Below are 19,071 nucleotides of genomic sequence, written 5' to 3' on the forward strand. Positions count from 1 at the left end.
ATCCGACCAGAGTGAAGAAATGGTATTCCTTGCTCCCGTCAGATCAAAGAATGGGTGTCCAAGCTGCTAGTGACTCTGCGAGACCCTTCCTTGCCCCTCCTGGAGTTGCAGGAGATTATGACCAGCGTGTCCGGCCGGATCCCGCCCTCCGTGGAGAAGTCGGTCCGCAAAGTGATGGCCCAGTACGCGAGTAACATCACCTCTGTACTCTGCCAGTTCCCCAGCCAACAGGTAAAAGTGGCACTGGGGGAAAGTCTCATCACCGTTACAAGTTGGGAGGCAGCGTGGCCCGGCAGAGAGAACCCGGACCTGGGAGTCAGAAGGACCTGGGTTCTAATCCCAGCTCCTCCACTTGTCTGCTGGGGGGCCTTGGGCAAGTCACTTCACTTCTCTGGGCCTCAGTTATCTCATCTGGAAAATGGGGATTAAGACTGTGAGCCCCTGTGGGAAAGCTCATGGTGGGCAGGGAGTTTAATTGTTGTGTTGTACTTTCCCAGCACTTAGTAAATATGATTGACTGACATGGGCTGTTTCTAATCCGATTAGCTTGTATCTACCCTGCTGCTTAGTACAGTGCCTGGCACATACTAAATGCCTAACAGATATCGCTATTATTATTGATGAACCCTCGATCTTGAGGATCACCTGATGACTTTTCACCCCATTTGGACTTCCTGATGCCCTCTGGGTCTGCCTCCCGATGGATTCTTTTTTTTTAGCTTAAGATGGAGTGGATCAGGATGCTGGGAAAGTGGAAATCGATTTCTTCCACTTCGGTGGTGAAATTCAGGGCAGACGGGGCTGGGCGTTCATCATCAGAGAGGCTCTGGAGACTTAAAACTGGTCTGACATGAAGCCTGGGAGAGATGCTCCGTGAACCTATCTGTCATTTATTTACTGTAATGTCCATGTCCCCCTTTAGACTGCAAGCAGACAGCAGGCCTTTCAACTCTATTGTATCGTTCTCTCCAAGGTGCTTAATATAGTGCTCTGCACATAGTAAGCACTCAAATGCCATTGATTCAGCCATTAAATTGTAAGCTCTATGAGGGCAGGGAGTGTGGAACTTGTTTGGTATGCTCATTATGGGCAAGGAGTGTGTCTCCTAATTCTGTCATACTCTTCTAATTGCTTGGTACAGTCCTTTGCCCACGGTAAGTGCTCAGTAAATGCCATTCATCGATTGATTTTTACTTTTGCAGCATTTACTACAGTGTTTCACAACCAGTAGGCACCCGATCAATGCTGCGATTAGTATTTTTATGTCCCTCCAAGATAACTTGCTTACTAAGCACTTGATGACTTTTTTTCCCCCCGATTGTAGATAGCAAACGTGTTGGACTGCCATGCCGCCACCTTGCAGCGGAAGGCGGATAGAGAAGTTTTCTTCATGAACACGCAAAGCATTGTGCAGCTAGTCCAGAGGTAAATCTGGGAGCCCTTCGAGTAGGAGAGTTAAACAAAAGGAAGCCAATTTAGTAAATTTTGGCCCCTGGGTGCTTCTAGAGTCAACAACACCACAATTCCAACTTGTCTTTCAGTGGTCTTATCCATCGCAAACCAGTTAATATAACAATCATTGGGAAATACATGAAAAGGCTTATGTGTTTTTATGCACTGAGTCACTAATAAGGGTATCAGTTGAATGCTTTCCCTTTTCAAAATTGTTTAAAGTAGAGAAGCGGCATATTCTAGTGGGAAGAACCCAGGCGTGGGAGTCAGAGGAACCGGCTCCTACTCCCGGCTCTGCCGATTGTCCTTTGTATGACCTTGAGTGGGTCACTTCACTTCTCCATGCCTCAGTTCTCCTGTTCTCCCCTTCTACTTAAACCTCGAGCCCCATGCAGGACAGGAACTGTCCAAAGTAATTAACTTGTATCTACCCCAGCCCTTAGAATAGTGTTTGACACATAGTAAGTTCTAACACACTCAAAAAAAAAAAAGGCAGGACAGAAATGAGTGGAGTCTCCTGGGCTCGTTCTACTGGGTATTTTTATTTTAATGCAACCATAAAACTCTGACTTAACACTACTTCGTGACCAATTAACAGTGCCCCCATTCATTTCCCCCCAGGTACCGCAGTGGAACACGTGGCTATATGACAGCAGTGGTGTTGGAGTTATTAAGAAAATACCTACAAGTTGAACATAATTTTCAACAAGGCAAGACTATAACATTCCTGTCTGAAGAAAATCCAGCAGCATGTTGCTGGTTCGCAGTCTGACTCCTTGCCCTTTCCTCTCTTTGTAGCACACTATGACAAATGTGTCATCAACCTCAGGGAACAGTTCAAACCGGATATGTCTCAAGTGCTGGACTGTATTTTCTCACATGCCCAAGTGGCCAAGAAGAACCTGCTGGTGACCATGTTAATTGTAAGTTGACAAGCCATTTCCTTTTGGATATCAACAGCCGTATGTCCATCTCACCCCTATTAGAGTGTAAGCTCTTTTGTAATCTGGGTAAGAGTCGTTTCTTTACTATGTGCTTCCCAAATGCCTAGTACAGTCCATGTACCAAGTGGGTGCTCCATGAATACTGTTACTACTAAGAGAAGTGGTAATGGAAAGAGCACAGACCTGGCAGATAGAGGACCTGGGTTCTAATACTGGCTCCACCTCTTGTGTGCTTTTTGACCTTGGACAAGTCACTTCATTGCTCTGTGCCTCAGTTCCCTCATCTGGAAAATGGGGATTAAGATTGTGAGCCCCCTGTGGGACAGGGACTGGGTCCAACCTGACTATCTTGTACCTACCCCAGTACTTAGTACGGTGCCTGGCACAGAGTAAGTCCTCAAAAAAATTCCATTTAAAAAATGCCATAAGGCCGGGAAGCCTAACGGAAAGAGCACGGGACTGAGAGTCAGGAGAATTAAGTCGTAGTCGCAGTTCTGCCACTGGACTGTTCTGTGATCTTGACCAGATCGTGACTTCTCAGCACCTCATCGTGCTCACCCGTAAAGTGGGGAGAAAATACCCGTTCTCCTTCCCTCTTAGATTGCCCCATGTGGGACAGGGACTGGGGCCAATCTGACTTTTCTCACATTTATCTCAGCACTTAGCTTATAAGTGCTTAATAAATACCACGATCGTGAGGATTATTAAAAGAGAAACCGCATGGCCTAGTGGAGCGAGCACAGATCTGAGAGACAGGAGCACCTGGGCTCTAATCCTGGCTGCGAATTGCTTTCTGTGTGACATTGAGCAAGTGACTTAACTTCTCTGGGCCTCTGTTTCCTCAGGTGTACCTGTTCTCCTTCCTACTTGGACCTTAAGCCCTGAGTGGGACAGGGACTGTGTCTGACCGAATTAACCCTTATCCAGGGCTTAGAATAGTGTTTGACAAATAATAAGCACTTAAGAAATATAATTTAAAAAAAGAGGCAATACGTTTAAGCAGTTCTGGTGAATGACTCCTTTTTCAATGCCCTCTGAGAGGAGTCAGTCCATCAGTAGTATTTAGTGAGTGCCTTTATTGTGCAGTGCACTATACTGAGTGCTTGGGAAAGCATAATAGATCCCAGCCCCCCACTTTTTCCGTATCAGCATCCCTGATATTCCATTTGTTGTTGCTGTTCCTCAGAAACTTATTGATCTTAAGGTTGGACATTTGATGGTTCTTTGATAACATGCTGGGACACTAGAGGCAGAAGCCTTTGGGAAACATAATAATGGTCATTTATTCATTAAGTCGTATTTATTGAGCACTTACCATGCACAAAACACTGTACTAAGCACTGGGGAGAGTACAATATAATAATTGTGGTGTTTGTTAAATGCTTACTACATTCCAGGAGCTGTATTAGGTGTTCGGATATATACAGGATAACTGGGTTGGACACGGTCCCTGTCGCACGTAGGGCTCACAGTTTTTATCCCCATTTTACAGAGGAGGGAACTGAGCCACAGAGAAGTGAATGACTTGACCAAGGTCACACAGCAGACAAGTGGCAGAGCTGGAATTAGAACCCAGGTCCTCTGACTCCCAAACCCATGGTTTTTTCCACTAGGCCATTTAATGGTCTCTCATCTCCCCTTCCCATCTCCTCCCCTACATCATGAACTTTGAGAACTGTAGCCCACTAAGTACCTATTTAGTCACCTTGGGCAAGTCACTTAATTTCTCTGGACCTCAGTTTCTACACCTGCAGAATGGAGATTCAATCCCTGTTCTCCCTTCTACTTAGATTCTAAGCCCCATGTGGAACAGGGACTGTTCCTGGTTAATTTGTATATACCCAGAACGTAGAATAGTGCTTGGCCCGTAGTAAGTGCTTAACAAATAGCATTAAAAAAGAAAAAAAAAAGCCCTACCCCTTCTCCCCAAGTCACTTACGTACATGGGAAGCAGCAGATCTAGTGGAAAGAGCATGGGCCTGGGAGTCAGAGGATTCTAATCCCGGCTCTGCCACATATCTGCTCTGTAATCCTGGGCAAGTCTCTTCTCTTCTATGTGCCCCTCATCTGGAAAATGGGGATTAAGACTGTGAGCCCCATGTGGAACAGCGACTGTGTTCAACCTTATTACCTTTTATCTTCCCCAGCGCTTAGAACAGTGCTTGGCACATACTACACTCATTATTATCATCATCACATAACTTTATGCCTGGTTGCCTCTCCGGTCCAATTTTAGTGTCTGTCCCCTCCACTAGATGGTAGGTTTCTGAGGGTCGGCATCATGTCTGTTAATTTAACGGTGTCCTCTGGGCACTTAGAACCAAACAGGCACTCGCTAGTTACCTACCGACAGATTGCTAAGCCGAGGGTTTGGATTCATCCACCTCAACCTAGCTGTGTTCATGTATCCAGGGTAAGTGTTTTGGGGTAGAGATGCTCGGTAGCTTCCGTCGTGGGAAGGAAAGCCAACCCGAGATTTGGTTTCCCTCCCCAAGGATGAGCTGTGTGGCCCTGATCCCACACTGACCGACGAGCTGCTGGCCATTCTCAACGAGCTCACCCAACTCAGCAAGACCGAACACTCCAAGGTGGCCCTCAGAGCTAGGCAGGTAAGTACTTGCTCTCTTTGTTCCCCCGGCCCCCCGTGTCCCACAACATTTGATTTATTTCTATTCATGTCTGTCCCCCCCGCCTCTAGACTCTCAGCTCGTTGTGGGCCGGGAATGTGTCTGTTTATATTTGTTGCGGAATTGTTCTTCCCCAGCATTTAGTACAGTGTTCTGCCCACAGTAAGCACTCAATAAATAAGATTTAATGAATGAATTGTCATAGTTGACTCTCCCAAGCACTTAGTACATGGTGGAGTATTTGGGAATCAGAATCAGAAGGTCATGGTTCTAATCCTGGCTCTGCCACTTGTCTGCTGTGTGGCCTTGGGCAAGTCACTTCACTTCTCTGGACCTAAGCTGTTATCTGTAAAATGGGGGTTGAGACTGTGAGCTCCATGTGGGACAGGGACTGTGTCCAAGCTGATACTGTTCTAAAAACTTTGAGCCCCATATGGGACAGGGACCATGTCCAACCTGATTTGCTTGTATCTACCCAGTGCTTACTACAGGGCTTGGCACATAGTAAGTGCTTAACAAATGCCATCATTATTATTATTGTTATTGTTAGTCCTGCTTTTACCAGTAGAGACGGGAGGTGGTGGCAGTATGTTGGCTCAGCCTTACTGCCCTTTCATTCATTCAATCGTATTTCCTGAGCGCTTACTGTGTGCAGAGCACTGTACTAAGTGCTTGGAAGAGTACAATGTAGCATTTATTCAATCAATCATATTTATTGAGCACTTACTGGATGCAGAGCACTGTACTCTGCTCCCTCTACCCTCCCTTCACCTCTCCGCAGCCAAACCCTCTTCTCCCCCCTTTCCCTCTCCTCCTCCCCCTCTCCCGCCCCACCCCCTCAGCACTGTACTCGTCCGCTCGACTGTACATATCTTCATCATCCTATTTATTTTGTTTATTTTGTTTAATGAGATGTACATCACTCTGATTCTATTCATTTGCCATTGTTTTTATGAGATGTACTTCCACTTGACTCTATTTATTGCCATTGTTCTTGTCTGCCTGTCTCCCCCGATTAGACTGTAAGCCCGTCAAAGGGCAGGGACTGTCTCTACCTGTTGCCGATTTGTACATTCTAAGCGCTTAGTACAGTGCTCTGCACATAGTAAGCGCTCAATAAATACTACTGAATGAATGAATGAATTAGTTTGTACCTACTCCAGTGCTTAGTACAGAGCCTGGAACATAGTAAGCTCTTAACGGATACCAGAATTGTTGTTATTATAGTGCTCTGCACACAGTAAGCACTCAGTCAATACGATTGATTGAAGGAATGAATAGTGATCTTTGGGTCTCTAAGTGTCCTGGGCTTCCAGATTCCCCACTGCTCTCCCCGTTCTTTTCCCACCATTTAGGAGATGGCTTTTTTTTTTCCTTCCTCATTTCTTGTTTTCGCTTTTTCCCTGGTTTCCACAGTAAAGTGGACAAGAGCCTTCTGACCCTTACTAAGACACTCTGAGTACCCTACTTGGCATTGGTGTTTTTTATTTTTTATTTTATTTTTAAATGGTACTTAAGTGCTTACTATGTGCCAAGCACCCTACTAAGCACTAGGGTAGATACAAGATAACCTGGTTAGACCCAATCCCTATCCCACATGGGGCTCACAGTCTTAACCCCCATTTTACAGATGAGGTAACTGAGGCACAGAGAAGTGAAGTGTTTTGCCCCAAGTCACACAGCTGACAAGTGGGATTAGAACCCACGACCTCCGACTCCCAAGCCCGGGCTCTTTCCACTGAGCTATGCTGCCTCTCTTCATTCCTACAAAAACAACTCCAGCGGCTTGTTCAGCTGGCGGTAGGACACACCTTTCCCATCTTCACCATTTGTCTGTACAGGCAGCCAGAGGCTAGAATCCATGCCCAATTGAATTATCACGGCCAAAGCGCGCAAGAGATTCTCTCTGCGACACCCCCACCTTCCGGTAAAGTCTGCCGTCAGTGGAACCACCTTCAACCTGAAAGACACCCCTCTGATTTCTCCTCTCCTTGCAGGTTTTGATAGCTTCTCACCTTCCTTCCTACGAATTAAGGCACAACCAAGTAGAGTCTATCTTCCTTTCCGCCATCGACTTATACGGACACCAGTTTTGCCCCGACAACCTGAAGGTACGTACGGCGTTTCTTGCCAAGACGCATCGGCAAGCATTGGGGCAGATACAAGATAATCATGGCCCACGTGGGGCTGACGGTCTTAGTAGGAGAGAGAACGGCTATTGAATTCCCATTTTGGTGATGGGGGACCCGAGGCCCAGAGAAGCTGAGTGAGTTGCCCAGAGCCCTCAGCAGACATATGGCGGAGCTGGAATTAGAACCCAGGTCCTCTGACACATAGGCCTGTGTCCTTTCCACTAGGCCACAATGCTTTTCTATTTGACAGTCAGGGGATCACAGACCCTCCTAAACTAGCTGATGGGGGAGGAAAGCGATTTTAAATCAGGGTTGGGGTTTGAACACGGAAATTCAAGGGGGAAAAGAAGAAAGGTTTGGGGGTGATTGGGATAAAGATATGGGGAACAAGCAGAGCTCTAGAGACATTGTGAGGTGGGGAAATGAGGTGGCTTTATGGCTTGAGGGAACGAGGCACTGTAACCCCCTCGAAGGCAGAGATCGTGTCTACCGACTATTGAACCGTACTCTCCCAAGTGCTTAGAGCAGTGCTGTGTGCACAGTAAGTGCTCAATAGATACCCCGATGGATAAATTGGAAGTGTTTGGGAAATTACCATTCAATCAAGGGTCTCCCGGAGGAAAAAAGAATCTTGTACAACCTGCTGGGCACTGGTAGCTCTTACCTGAGTGACTTTGATGGTGGCCATCCAGTTGCCATTTCAAAGGCAGTGTTCAGTCATAAATCAATACATTCATGGTATTTATTGAGCACTTACTATGTGCAGAACACCATACTGAGCGCTAAAGCCCACAGCCAACCTCTCCACACCGCTCCACTCTTCGTGTGGATTTAATTGTTTGCTTACACTTCCAACAGAGGTGAGGGTTTTTTCCCGTTCTCCCTTCCGTTTTAGAAACTGATCCTGTCTGAAACGACCATCTTTGATGTTCTGCCCATGTTTTTCTACCACGTTAACCCTGTGGTCTGCATGGCTTCCTTGGAGGTAAGTGGGGGAAGGAGAATCTCGGGGAGCAGCCGGACCCAAACCTGGAATCTAAGAATCCCAAGTGGGCCACATCCCTCCTCTTTTGACACTTCCAGTGAGCAATATTCGCTCTCAAGAGAGATGTTTGAATTGGAGAAGGTAGGACCGACATATTTATTAGTTCAGAAGAGCAAGAGCCGAGCGCTTCACTCCTCCATGCTCTCCCGTGGATCACTCTGGAATGAGACGAGGCCTCTTCTTGTTTATTTATTGTTGAGACTCAAGATCTCTGTTGGGTAATCCATCAATAGTATGCATTGAGTGTTTACTGTGTGCAGAGCACTGTCCTAAGCGCTTGGGAGAGTACAATGTAACAATACAACAGACATATTCCCTGCCCACAGTGAATTTACAGTCTAAGGGGGAGACGGACATTAATAGAAATAAATTACAGATATAACAAATTACAGATATAACAAATTAATAATAATAATAATGTTGGTATTTGTTAAGCGCTTACTATGTGCCGAGCACTGTTCTAAGCGCTGGGGTAGACATAGGGGAATCAGGTTGTCCCACGTGGGGCTCACAGTCTTAATCCCCATTACAGATGAGGGAACTGAGGCACAGAGAAGTTAAGTGACTTGCCCACAGTCACACAGCCGACAAGTGGCAGAGCTGGGATTCGAACTCATGAGCCCTGACTCCAAAGCCCGTGCTCTTTCCACTGAGCCACGCTGCTTCTGACAAAATTACAGACAAAATAATTACATAAAATAAAGATAAAAGAATTAGAGATAAAATAATTAGATAAAATAAAAACTATAAATAATTACAGATAAAAGAATTAGGTAAAATTAAAATACAGATAAAATAATTTCAGATAAAATAATTAGGTAAAATAAAAATACAGATAAAACAGAATTACTGATAAAATAATTAGATAAAATAAAGAAGATAAATAATTACAGAGCAAATAATTTCAAATAAAATAATTCAATAAAATAAAAAATACAGATGAAACAAAGAATTACAGATCAAATAATTGAGTAAAATAAAAAATAAATTACAAATAAAATAATTTCAGATAAAACAATTAGGTAAAATAAAAAATAGAGATGAAACAAAGAATTACAGATAAAATAATTAGATAAAATAAAAAATACTGATAAAATACGGAATTACAGATAAAAAATTACAGAAAATAATTACGGATAAAATAAAAAATACAAATAAAGTGAAATATTAAAGATAGAATAAATTACAGATTAAAAAAAATAAATTACAGCCCCCACTGGACTCTGGCCTCTCCCTGGCAGTAGGGTGCAGTGTTGGAGGCTGCTAAATCCATTTGACTTTGGGCCCCTGTGGACCCAGGGTCATGTCAGATTTATCCTCCATTGCCCATTTTTCAGAACAGCGCTCTGCACACCCTAGGCACCTGATTAAAGTCATCTGAAAAGGAGTGAAATGTTCACGAGGACGCTTCGTCAAGCAACTCCTAGGCCCGGGATGAGAAGTCTCTCTGGCCCTCCAGTTTCCCATCCTCCCCTGTTTCACCTCTGAGGGAACAACTCTCGTCCTTAAACCCCTTTCTGGTCTCCTCCACCTCAGAGGCTCAGGGCAACGTGTGGTTTTTAAGGTGGGAGGTGGGGCCAAGAGCGAGCCCACGCAGCGGATGTGTCTCGTTCTCCCGCCTCAGGTGTATGTCCGGAGAGGATACATCGCCTACGAGTTAAACAGCCTGCAACACCGGAAACTCCCGGACGGCACCTGCGTAGTAGAATTCCAGTTCATGTTGCCTTCGTCTCATCCAAACCGGTACGAAATGGTCTGTCCTCTTTCCCCCCATCTTACAGCCCTGTGGTCAGTGATGGAACCCGGAATGATTCTTCCTCTGTTTATTTTTCTCCTTTATCAGTGACTGCAGCAGTAGTTAGAGAAGGGGAGTAGAGAGGACTCATGGGAAGTGTTCCCAAAGGTCTAGTCTACACCATTTTTGTTTGCTGTATGGAGGTTATGCCCGATGGTCAGTGATGAGACCCAGAACAATATTTTTTTTTCTTCCTCAGTTACCGCAGTGGTACCTAGAGAAGGGGAGTAGAGAGGAATCATGGAAAATGTCCCCAGAGCTTTAGTCTGTGCCTTTTTGTTGGTTGTGTGGAGGTTCCGCAACTGGACATGCCCTCTCTGGAAAACGTTTCATTCGTTGGCCTGCCTAGTGTACGGCCATGTGTTTAGCTGAATTGGTTGTGACAAAACTAAGTGAATTTTGGTCAGGGATTGTGTTTGTTATATGGTACCTTCCCAAGCACTTAGTGCAGTGCCCTGCACACAGTAAGTGCTCAATTAATACAATCGATTGAATTGCCCTGTCCAGTGCCTCCCTGCTGACTTGACGTTAACCACCCTCACAGAAGAATTACTGTCTCATTATCCAACTGTCTTATTTCAGAGCCCGCCACCCCACGCGATTCAGGTAGAGTGCACAGTCACCTGTTTCGAGCTTGAAATTGAATCCCAAATTTTCTAGGGATTTGAGATGAATTTTCTGGTCTCTCCCCTCCTTCCTTATGTTGCCGGTTACTGTCGGGAGCTCTTAGGGGTCTGGCTGGTGACCGTCTTTGGGGCTCTGATCCTACCCGCCTTCTGGGGACTCGGTTTGTTGGTTGGCAAGTGGCTTTGCTCTTCCTTGAAACGATAATGACTCTTTGAGGCCTGTGGGACTTTTCATGAGGCTCTCCTTCCCCCTCTTTTTTTTTTTGAGAGGAAAAAATGCAACTGATTTCAATACTGGAAAGCTGAATGTTTTTGATTTCCCTGAATGTGTTTAGGACGAGGAGATGGAGTGGTTGTGGTCCGAAGCTCATTCTCGGCACTATGAGTATAGTATAGAGTGTGGCCTCTTTATCAGGACGCTAATGCCATTCTGCAGTCCCTCCCATTGCCCTAATAACAATAATAATAATAATAATAATAATAATAATAATGTATTTGTAAAGTCCTTGCTATGTAGCAATCGCTGGGGTAGATACAAGATAATCAGGTCAGACACAATCCCTGACACATATAGAGCTCACAGTGCAAGTAGAAGAGAGAATGGGTACTGAATCCATATTTTATAAATGAGAAAAATGAGGCCCAGAGACAGCAGCAGGGATGGCAAAACCGAGATCAGGACCCAGGTCCCCTGACTCCCAGCTGGTTCTTGTTCCACTAGGCCACCCTGATTCCCCGTGGTGTAAAAGGAAAAGGAGTGTCATCCTAGAGAGATCACACTTGGTTTTTTTTTCTTTAAAAAAAAATAAGCACAGGCCTCCAAAGATGGATCGAGGTTGTGGTCGGCATTCTCAGTCACCAGACTCAGTCAGCTGGGCAGGTTAAGGTAGAAAGGACGAACGGTCTTGGTCTCTTGATAATCCGATATTCTGAAGGAAGGAGTTCTGTACTTCAGCTGTACCCCGGAGAGACCTCGAAATGTATTTAGGCTCTGGAGTTTGGGAAGACTCTCTCGCTCTCTCTCATTCCAATGTAGGCCAGAACCTACATTGTCAGGCTGCCTTTTTGTCCCTGGTTAGTGCCAATAATAATAAAAATTGTGGCATTTGTTAAGCTCTATGTACTGGGCACTGTACTAAGCGCTGGGGCAGATATAAGCAAATCGGGTTGGACCCAGTCCCTGTCCCATATAGGGCTCACATTCTTAATCCCCATTTGAGAGGTGAGGTAACTGAGGCCCAGAGAAGTGAAGCGACTTGCCCAAGGTCACACAGCAGACAAGTGAGGAGCCAGGAGTAGAATCCGGGTCCTTCTGACTCTCAGGCCTGGTCCGGCTCCTGGAGGGAATTGATTTGACGTGTAATAGCCAGCTCCACTCCAGCCCTGAAAGAGGGGAGGAAGAGTGGGTTTGGGGTTCAGGTAGCAAGTAAGGTTTCCAGAGCCTCCCGGGGAATTGGAGACCGGACAGAAGGTCAGAAGTGATTTCCAGTCAGGCAGAGTGTCTGGATTTAGTAGCGTGGGCACATGGTGTGGAAGAAGCAGCAGGCTTGCCGGGCTAGGGGACAGGACGGCTCTGGGGTTGGCCGGCTGCAAGCTGTCCCCGCCAGGTATGCCTGGATGTGAAGTTATTTTCATTGGGGGCAACATGTCCAACAAGATAGTTGTACCCTAGACAACTTTTGGAGAAAACGTCTCATGGGCGGGTCAGGGCCTTTAATTCTTTTTTTCCACTTTTAAAGACTTTAGAACCACCTTTAAAAAGGCTCTACTAGAGGTTTGACGGTGCTAGTGATTGCTGTATTTGTTAAGCGCTTACTATATAATAATAATGTTGGTATTTAAGTGCTAACTATGTGCCGAGCACTGTTCTAAGCCCTGGGATAAATAGAGGGTAATGAGGTTGTCCCACGTGAGGCTCACAGTCTTAATCCCCATTTTACAGATGAGGTTAACTGAGACACCGAGAAGTTGTGACTTGCCCAAAGTCACACAGCTGACAGGCGTCGGAGTTGGGCCTGAACCCTTGACTTCTGACTCCTAAGCCCGTGTGCTTTCCACTGAGCCATGCTGCTTCTCTGTACTAAGCACTGGCATAGATACAAGATAATCAGATCCCACATGGGGCTCACAGGCTAAGTAGGAGGGAGAACAAATATTGAAGCCCCACTTTACCGACGAGGGAACTGAGGCACTGAGAAGTGAAGTGCCCAAGGTCGCGCAGCAGACACATCGGGGAGCTGGGATTAGAACCCAACTCCTCTGACTCCCAGGCCTGGGTTCTATCCACTAGGTTCCGCTGCTCTCTTGACTGACCCAGTGCTAGGGACTGAAGCGGGTTTCAGAGGGTCAGTTGACTTCCACTAGCAGGGTTCTTTCCAGAGTTGTATTGCCAAGCTCTCTGGTCCCAAGCGCTGAGTACAGTGGTCTGCACGTAGGAAGGGCTCAGTAAATAGGATGGGTAGAGTGATTGGGTGCTCCCAGGTGACTTGCCGGTGTTCCTTCCAAAGGATGCACATCCCCATCAGCGTGACCAACCCCGACCTGGTCCGGCATAGCACCGAGCTCTTCATGGACAGCGGTTTCTCCCCGCTGTGTCAGAGGATGGGAGCCATGGTCGCCTTCACGAAATTCGAGGATTTTACCAGGTACCCCCTCATGGCGTGTTAGGTCTCCCTCTGAGTGCTCTGAACCTGGCTGGTTGGAATGAGGACAGCCCCCTTCCCTTTTCACCCTCTGCCCCCAAATCCTCCTCTTCCCACCACGAGGAAGTCACGGAAAATCTTCCTCTTTTTTGGCTTGAGTGGGTGTCTAGGGATAGAGAGTTCACCTTCGGCCCAGTGATGTCTATGCAGATCTATCGACTCCAGTCCCAAGAGTTAAAAAAAAAAAAAAAAAAAAAAAATGTAGCTTGCTGAAGGGGAGGGAGATGTTTGATTGGTTTTTTTATGGTATCGGTTTAGTGCTACTGTGTGCCAGGGACTGTACCGAGTGCTGGAGTAGATAGAAGATAATCGGGTTGGACACAGTCCCTGGTACACATGGGGTTCACGGTCTTAATTCTTATTTTCCCGATGAGGTAACTGAGGCATGGAGAAGTTATAATAATAATAATGGTGGTATTTTTCTAAGGGCTGGGGTAGATACAGGGTAATCAGGTTGTCCCACGCGAGGCTCACAGGCTTCATCCCCATTTTACAGATGAGGGAACTGAGGCACAGAAAAGTTAAGTGACTTGCCCACAGTCACACAGCTGACAAGTGGCAGAGCCAGGATTAGAACCCAGATTCTCTCGACTCCCAGGCCTGTACTCTACCTAGTCGGCCATGCTGCTTCTCAGCATTGGTAGTATGAGCAGGGAACATGTGATGATAATTAAGGCATTTATTAAGCACTTGCTATAGGCCAAACAGTGGGGGAGATTTGGGGCAATCAGGTCAGACACAGTCCCCGTCCCAAACGGGGCTCACAATCTGGGGGAGGGAGAACAGGTATCTTATCCCATTTTATAGTCGAGGAAACTTGGGCCCAGAGAGTTGAAGGGACTTGCCCGAGGACCCACAGCAGGCAAGTGAAAGCACTGGGACTTGAATCCGGAGCTCCCGACTCCTAGTATTATGTGCTTTCCATTAGGCTCCCCTGGCTGAAGAATGTTGTGTGCTACAGATGTCCTTTCCCGAGGACTTAACCCCATCCACTGTGCTCAATTAGTTCCAATTCTCCTACTGTTTCTGTGCTACAGAAATGAAGCTTGAGGTCCCTCCCTCAGCCTCCGGTTTCCACAGAAAGCTCCGCTGTGCCCCTCAGTCAGGAGAAATGGGCAGCAGGGCCCCCCTAGGGAAGCCCAGTCTAGCCTGACAGTCTCTGGAAGATGCTCCCCCTGGGGCTGGTGCAGTCTTCATGTCGGGCCTTTGGATTCCATTAGGAATTTTGACGATGTCATTTCCTGCTTCGCCAACCTGCCCAAGGACTGTCCCCTGTTCCATGAGGCCCGATCCACCCTGTACTGCGAGGAGGACAGCAAAGTGAGTGGCCGGCCCGCCCCCCGCTGGAACTGCACGTACCCCCGCCTCGGTTGTGAGAGTGGAGGGTGGAGGCCCCCTCCCACCCCCTCCCAGTGGAAGAGGCTCCACTTCCTGCTGCCCGCCGGTGTGTGATGTCTTTCAGAACGTGAGGGAAGAACCCATACATATTTTGAACGTGGCCATCAAGTGCGCGGATCACCTCGAGGATGAAGCTCTTGTGCCAGTCTTCCGGACTTTTGTGCAGTCGAAGGTTCCGTGTTTTTGATGGAAAAGCCACTGCGCTCTGATCCGGTCGTCGGTCGGGCATGGCGGGGAGAAGGGCGAGTGGGAGAAGACTAGTTTAATGCTCTTTGATTCTTTGGACACTTGGTTATTGAGCAATTTCATGGTATAGTTATATTCTTCCTCTTTTCTCTTAGGTAGATGACATTAGTTGAGCGCTTACTATGTGCCAAGCACTGCAGTGAGCGCTGGGATAGATACAAGCACATCAGGTTGGACACAGTCCATGTCCTACACGGAGCTCACAGTCTTAATCCCCATTTTACATATGAGGAAACTGAGGCCTAGAGAAGTGAAGTGACTTGTTTAGAGTCACAGAGCAAGCATTTGGGAGAACTGGGTTTAGAACCCAAGTCCTCTGACTCCCGTGCCTGTGCTGTTTGCACTAGGCCATGCTATTTCCCATATATGTTACCTTCCCTGAAGCAGACTGGAGTAGGAAAGAGCACAGACCTGGGAGTCAGAGGACCTGGGTTCTAATCCCAGCTCTACCACCTGACTGCTGTGTGACCTTGGGCAAATCACTTAACTTCTCTGTGCCTCTGTTCCCCCATCAGTAAAATGGGGATTAAATCCTCTTCCCTCCACTTTGGACTGTGAGCCCTATGTGGGACAGGAACTGTGTCCAATCTGTTTATCTCGTATCTGCCCCAGTGCTTAGAGCAGTGCTCGACACATAGTAAGTGCTTAACAAAAAATAATAAACAAGGAGCTTACAGTCTAATGGAGGAGACTGGCAAACAAAAATGATTGACAAGCAGTGGGAGGTGGAGACAGAACTAGGATAAAATAGATAGTGGTCCGAATGTCAGGAGGAAATGCCAGAATAGATCATTGAAAATGCAAGGACAGAACCAAGCTCCAGCTTTGCTTGCTTAAGCGCCAATCAGTTGGTCAGGAGGCTGCAGGCTGCGTCAGTCAGCAGAAAATAGTTTTGTGAGACCTTTGTGTTCACCAAATTTGGTCCCATTAAAGACCTAGAGGTTGACCTTCAGTTTTTTCTCTGCCCTAAATGCAGAAAAACATCCTGGTGGAATACGGTCTCCGGAGAATCACATTTTTAATCGCCCAGCAGGTCAGTCCACTCCTGTTTCTAAATGCTTTGGTGTTTTTCAACCTCAGCTGTTTCATTTCAGCAAAAGTCTGATTACCTCAACTCTCATAGACTTCGTTGGGTTTAAATAAGTTCTGGGCCCAAAGAATTCTGTTCCAGCTCCCGCTCTAGTTGCGGAATGGGGCCCGTATTCACATCCCTAAGAGAAAGTAGAATGGGCTCATTTCAGTGACTTTAACTGACCTGCAATTTGTTTGAATTCTTTTCACAGAGAGAATTTCCCAAGTTTTTTACTTTCAGAGCGAGAGATGAGGTACGTCTTTGTTTCCTGGTTCTCTCAGTGGGGGTCACTGTGCCCTCTGCCTTTATGTATTCATGTAGCACAGAGGCACTTGACAAGCAAGAAGAAAGCGCTTCCCCACCCCCCGCTCAACGCTAGCCCTGTGTTCTGCTCTCCGTTTGTCCCCAGTTTGCCGAAGACAGAATCTACCGCCATCTGGAGCCCGCTTTGGCCTTCCAGTTGGAGCTGAATCGAATGCGGAACTTTGATCTGACCGCCGTGCCTTGTGCCAATCATAAGATGCATCTTTACCTAGGAGCCGCCAGGGTGGAAGAAGGTGCTGAAGTGACCGACTATAGGTTCTTCATCCGGGCCATCATCAGACACTCTGACTTGATTACGAAGGTAAAAGGCCGGGCCCCGGCTCGGTTGCCGCTTGAGGAGAACGTGCCTCGTCCCTCCGCCGTTAAGCCCGTTGTGGGTAGGGAATGTGTCCGTTGTAATATTGGACTCTCCCAAGCGCTTAATACAGAGCTCTGCCCTCCTTTCCTCTTCCCCACTCCCTTCTGCATCGCCCTGACTCCCTGTCTTTGGTCTTCCCCCCTCCCAGCCCCATGACATTGATGTCCGTATCTGTCATTTCTTTATTTGTATTAATGTCTATCTCCCCCACTCTAGACTGTGAGCTCGTTGTGGGCAGGGAAAGTGTCTGTTTATTATTATTCTTGTTAAATTGTACTGTCCCAAGCGCTCGGAAAAGTCTCTGCACACCATAAGCGCTCAATAAATACCTCTGAACGAGTGAATATGAAGAAGGAGGATGTTCCAGGCCAGAGGCAGGATGTGGGGAAGGGGTCGAGGGTGAGATAGACAAGATGGAGGTACAGTGAGAAGCTTGGCTTTAGAGGAGCCAAGTGTGCGGGCTGGGTTGGAACCATGTCGTCCTGGCCCAGCTTGAGGCCTTTCTACCCAAGTCGGTCTGCATCCTGACACGGGACAGGGACCTTAGACCCTCCTCCTTCCCAACTCTGGAGAGACATGGAAATAGCCCAGGCCTGGGAGCCACTTGTGACCTTGGACAAGTTGCATTACTTCCCTGGGCCTCAGTTATCACATCTGTAAAATGGAGATTAAGTCCTACTCAGTCTATGATATTTATGGAGTGCTTATTATGTGCAGAACACTGCAATAGAACAGAATTAGCAGTCACGTCCCCTGCCCATAAGAGCTCCTGTCTAGGCCGTGAGCCCCATGCAGGACAGAGACCATGTCCAACCTGCTAACCTTGGATGAGCAGCATGGTCTAGCGGAAGGAGCGTGGGCCCGGGAGTCAGAGGATCTGGGTGCTTATCCCAGCTCTGCCACGTCTGCAGTGTGACCTCGGGCCAGTCACTTAACTTCTCCGGCCCTCAGTTATCTCCTCTGTCAAATGGGGATTAAGACAGTGAGCCCCATGTGGGACAGGGACCATCTCCAACCTGGTTACCTCATATCTACCTCAGAGCTTAGAACAGTCATCAGCACATAGTAAGGGTTTAACAAATATCACTATTATTATTATTCCAGTGCTTAAAACAGTGCTTGGCACATAGTAAATGCTTAATAAGTACCATTTAAAAAAAAACAACAAAAAACTCCCCACCATCCACCCCCCCCCCAAAAAAAAACCCTCTATACCTAGGGAAGCTCTCCTAAAACTCTTATTTGAACAGTAGGGAAAGTTTCTATTTTTATTTTATTTTGTAATTCTGGGCTCCTGGAAGCGTCGTTGGGGGTCTAATTCTCTGACCCCTGAGCACAGTGTCTTGTGTGCCTCTCGTGACAGGAGGCCTCCTTCGAGTATCTTCAGAATGAAGGGGAACGGCTGCTCTTGGAAGCGATGGACGAGCTGGAGGTGGCCTTCAGTAATACCACCGTCCGCACCGACTGCAACCACATCTTCCTCAACTTCGTCCCCACGGTCATCATGGACCCTTCCAAGGTTCGCCGTTGGGTTTCTTGGGCCGGTCACCTGTTCCACCTTGGCTGGAGGTCCTCTAGTTGGACGCCAAATTGTTTCCTCAGACCTAGGGTTAAATGGGGTTGTTTGAAGCAGTGGAAGGAAACCTCAGTTCCTCAGTACGGGGAGAGAGAACCTTTGTGCTCACAGCTTCTAAGAGGGGTCGGAGGATCTCCTTTGCACCAGCCCATCTATCTCACCGATAGTGGGCACTTTTCATCTCTTGGTCCACCCCAGAATGTTTGGGGAGAAAGGAAGAATGGAATCCAAATTGGTAGGGAGCAGTTCCTTTTGTTCAAAACTATATGTTTTGAACTCCTTGGTGTCTGGTCAGGATAATTAATGCCCTCACTTGACACATTTGTGTCTCACGCCGCCATGAGCAGGAAGACACCGCAGCAACTCCATTGATAAGATGTAGACAAAATGTGGGCTAGAAAGTGAACTGGTGGGCAGAAGTGGTGACATCCCCCTAACCTCCCCACTTCAGACCTGTCCCACATGCCATCAGAGACACGCCGCTGTAGCCAGCAGCCCTGGGGTCCACAGGATTTGGGGTTTCTGAGTACATCCGTGACGGGCTCGGAGTAGGGGAGGAGTTTCCCGAGTGGAACTACAGTCACTTCTCCCGCTTAGGCCTCGCCTGTCTGGATCAGGCATCCAGCCGAAGGGTGGGAAAGTTCCCCAGCCCCGTGATCGACCGATCTAACTCACATTTCCACCAGGATCTGAATGGGACAGGCGATAGGGACAGACACACGGTAGAAATCGGGGGTGGGGAGATTCCTCTTTGATGGATCCTTCCCCTTGAAT

General features: G+C 47.2%; 1 protein-coding gene across 7 annotated transcripts in view; it reads left to right on the forward strand.

Annotated features, from left to right (window-relative positions):
* ACACB (acetyl-CoA carboxylase beta) overlaps positions 1–19,071 on the forward strand; it is a 126,062-nt gene that overhangs the window by 47,353 nt on the left and 59,638 nt on the right. For all 7 annotated transcript variants that reach the window (XM_029049315.1, XM_029049316.2, XM_001508180.4 and 4 more), the window contains 15 exons: positions 43–231; positions 1,325–1,425; positions 2,074–2,162; positions 2,251–2,375; positions 4,892–5,005; positions 7,021–7,134; positions 8,051–8,140; positions 9,825–9,943; positions 13,129–13,266; positions 14,544–14,643; positions 14,786–14,893; positions 15,944–16,000; positions 16,251–16,292; positions 16,449–16,664; positions 18,085–18,240. In XM_029049315.1, the coding sequence (XP_028905148.1) occupies positions 43–231; positions 1,325–1,425; positions 2,074–2,162; positions 2,251–2,375; positions 4,892–5,005; positions 7,021–7,134; positions 8,051–8,140; positions 9,825–9,943; positions 13,129–13,266; positions 14,544–14,643; positions 14,786–14,893; positions 15,944–16,000; positions 16,251–16,292; positions 16,449–16,664; positions 18,085–18,240 (1,758 nt within the window). The remainder of the gene's footprint in view (positions 1–42; positions 232–1,324; positions 1,426–2,073; positions 2,163–2,250; positions 2,376–4,891; positions 5,006–7,020; positions 7,135–8,050; positions 8,141–9,824; positions 9,944–13,128; positions 13,267–14,543; positions 14,644–14,785; positions 14,894–15,943; positions 16,001–16,250; positions 16,293–16,448; positions 16,665–18,084; positions 18,241–19,071) is intronic.

The sequence above is a fragment of the Ornithorhynchus anatinus genome, chromosome 21 (genome assembly GCF_004115215.2).
Source record: "Ornithorhynchus anatinus isolate Pmale09 chromosome 21, mOrnAna1.pri.v4, whole genome shotgun sequence".
NCBI classification, from domain to species: domain Eukaryota; kingdom Metazoa; phylum Chordata; class Mammalia; order Monotremata; family Ornithorhynchidae; genus Ornithorhynchus; species Ornithorhynchus anatinus.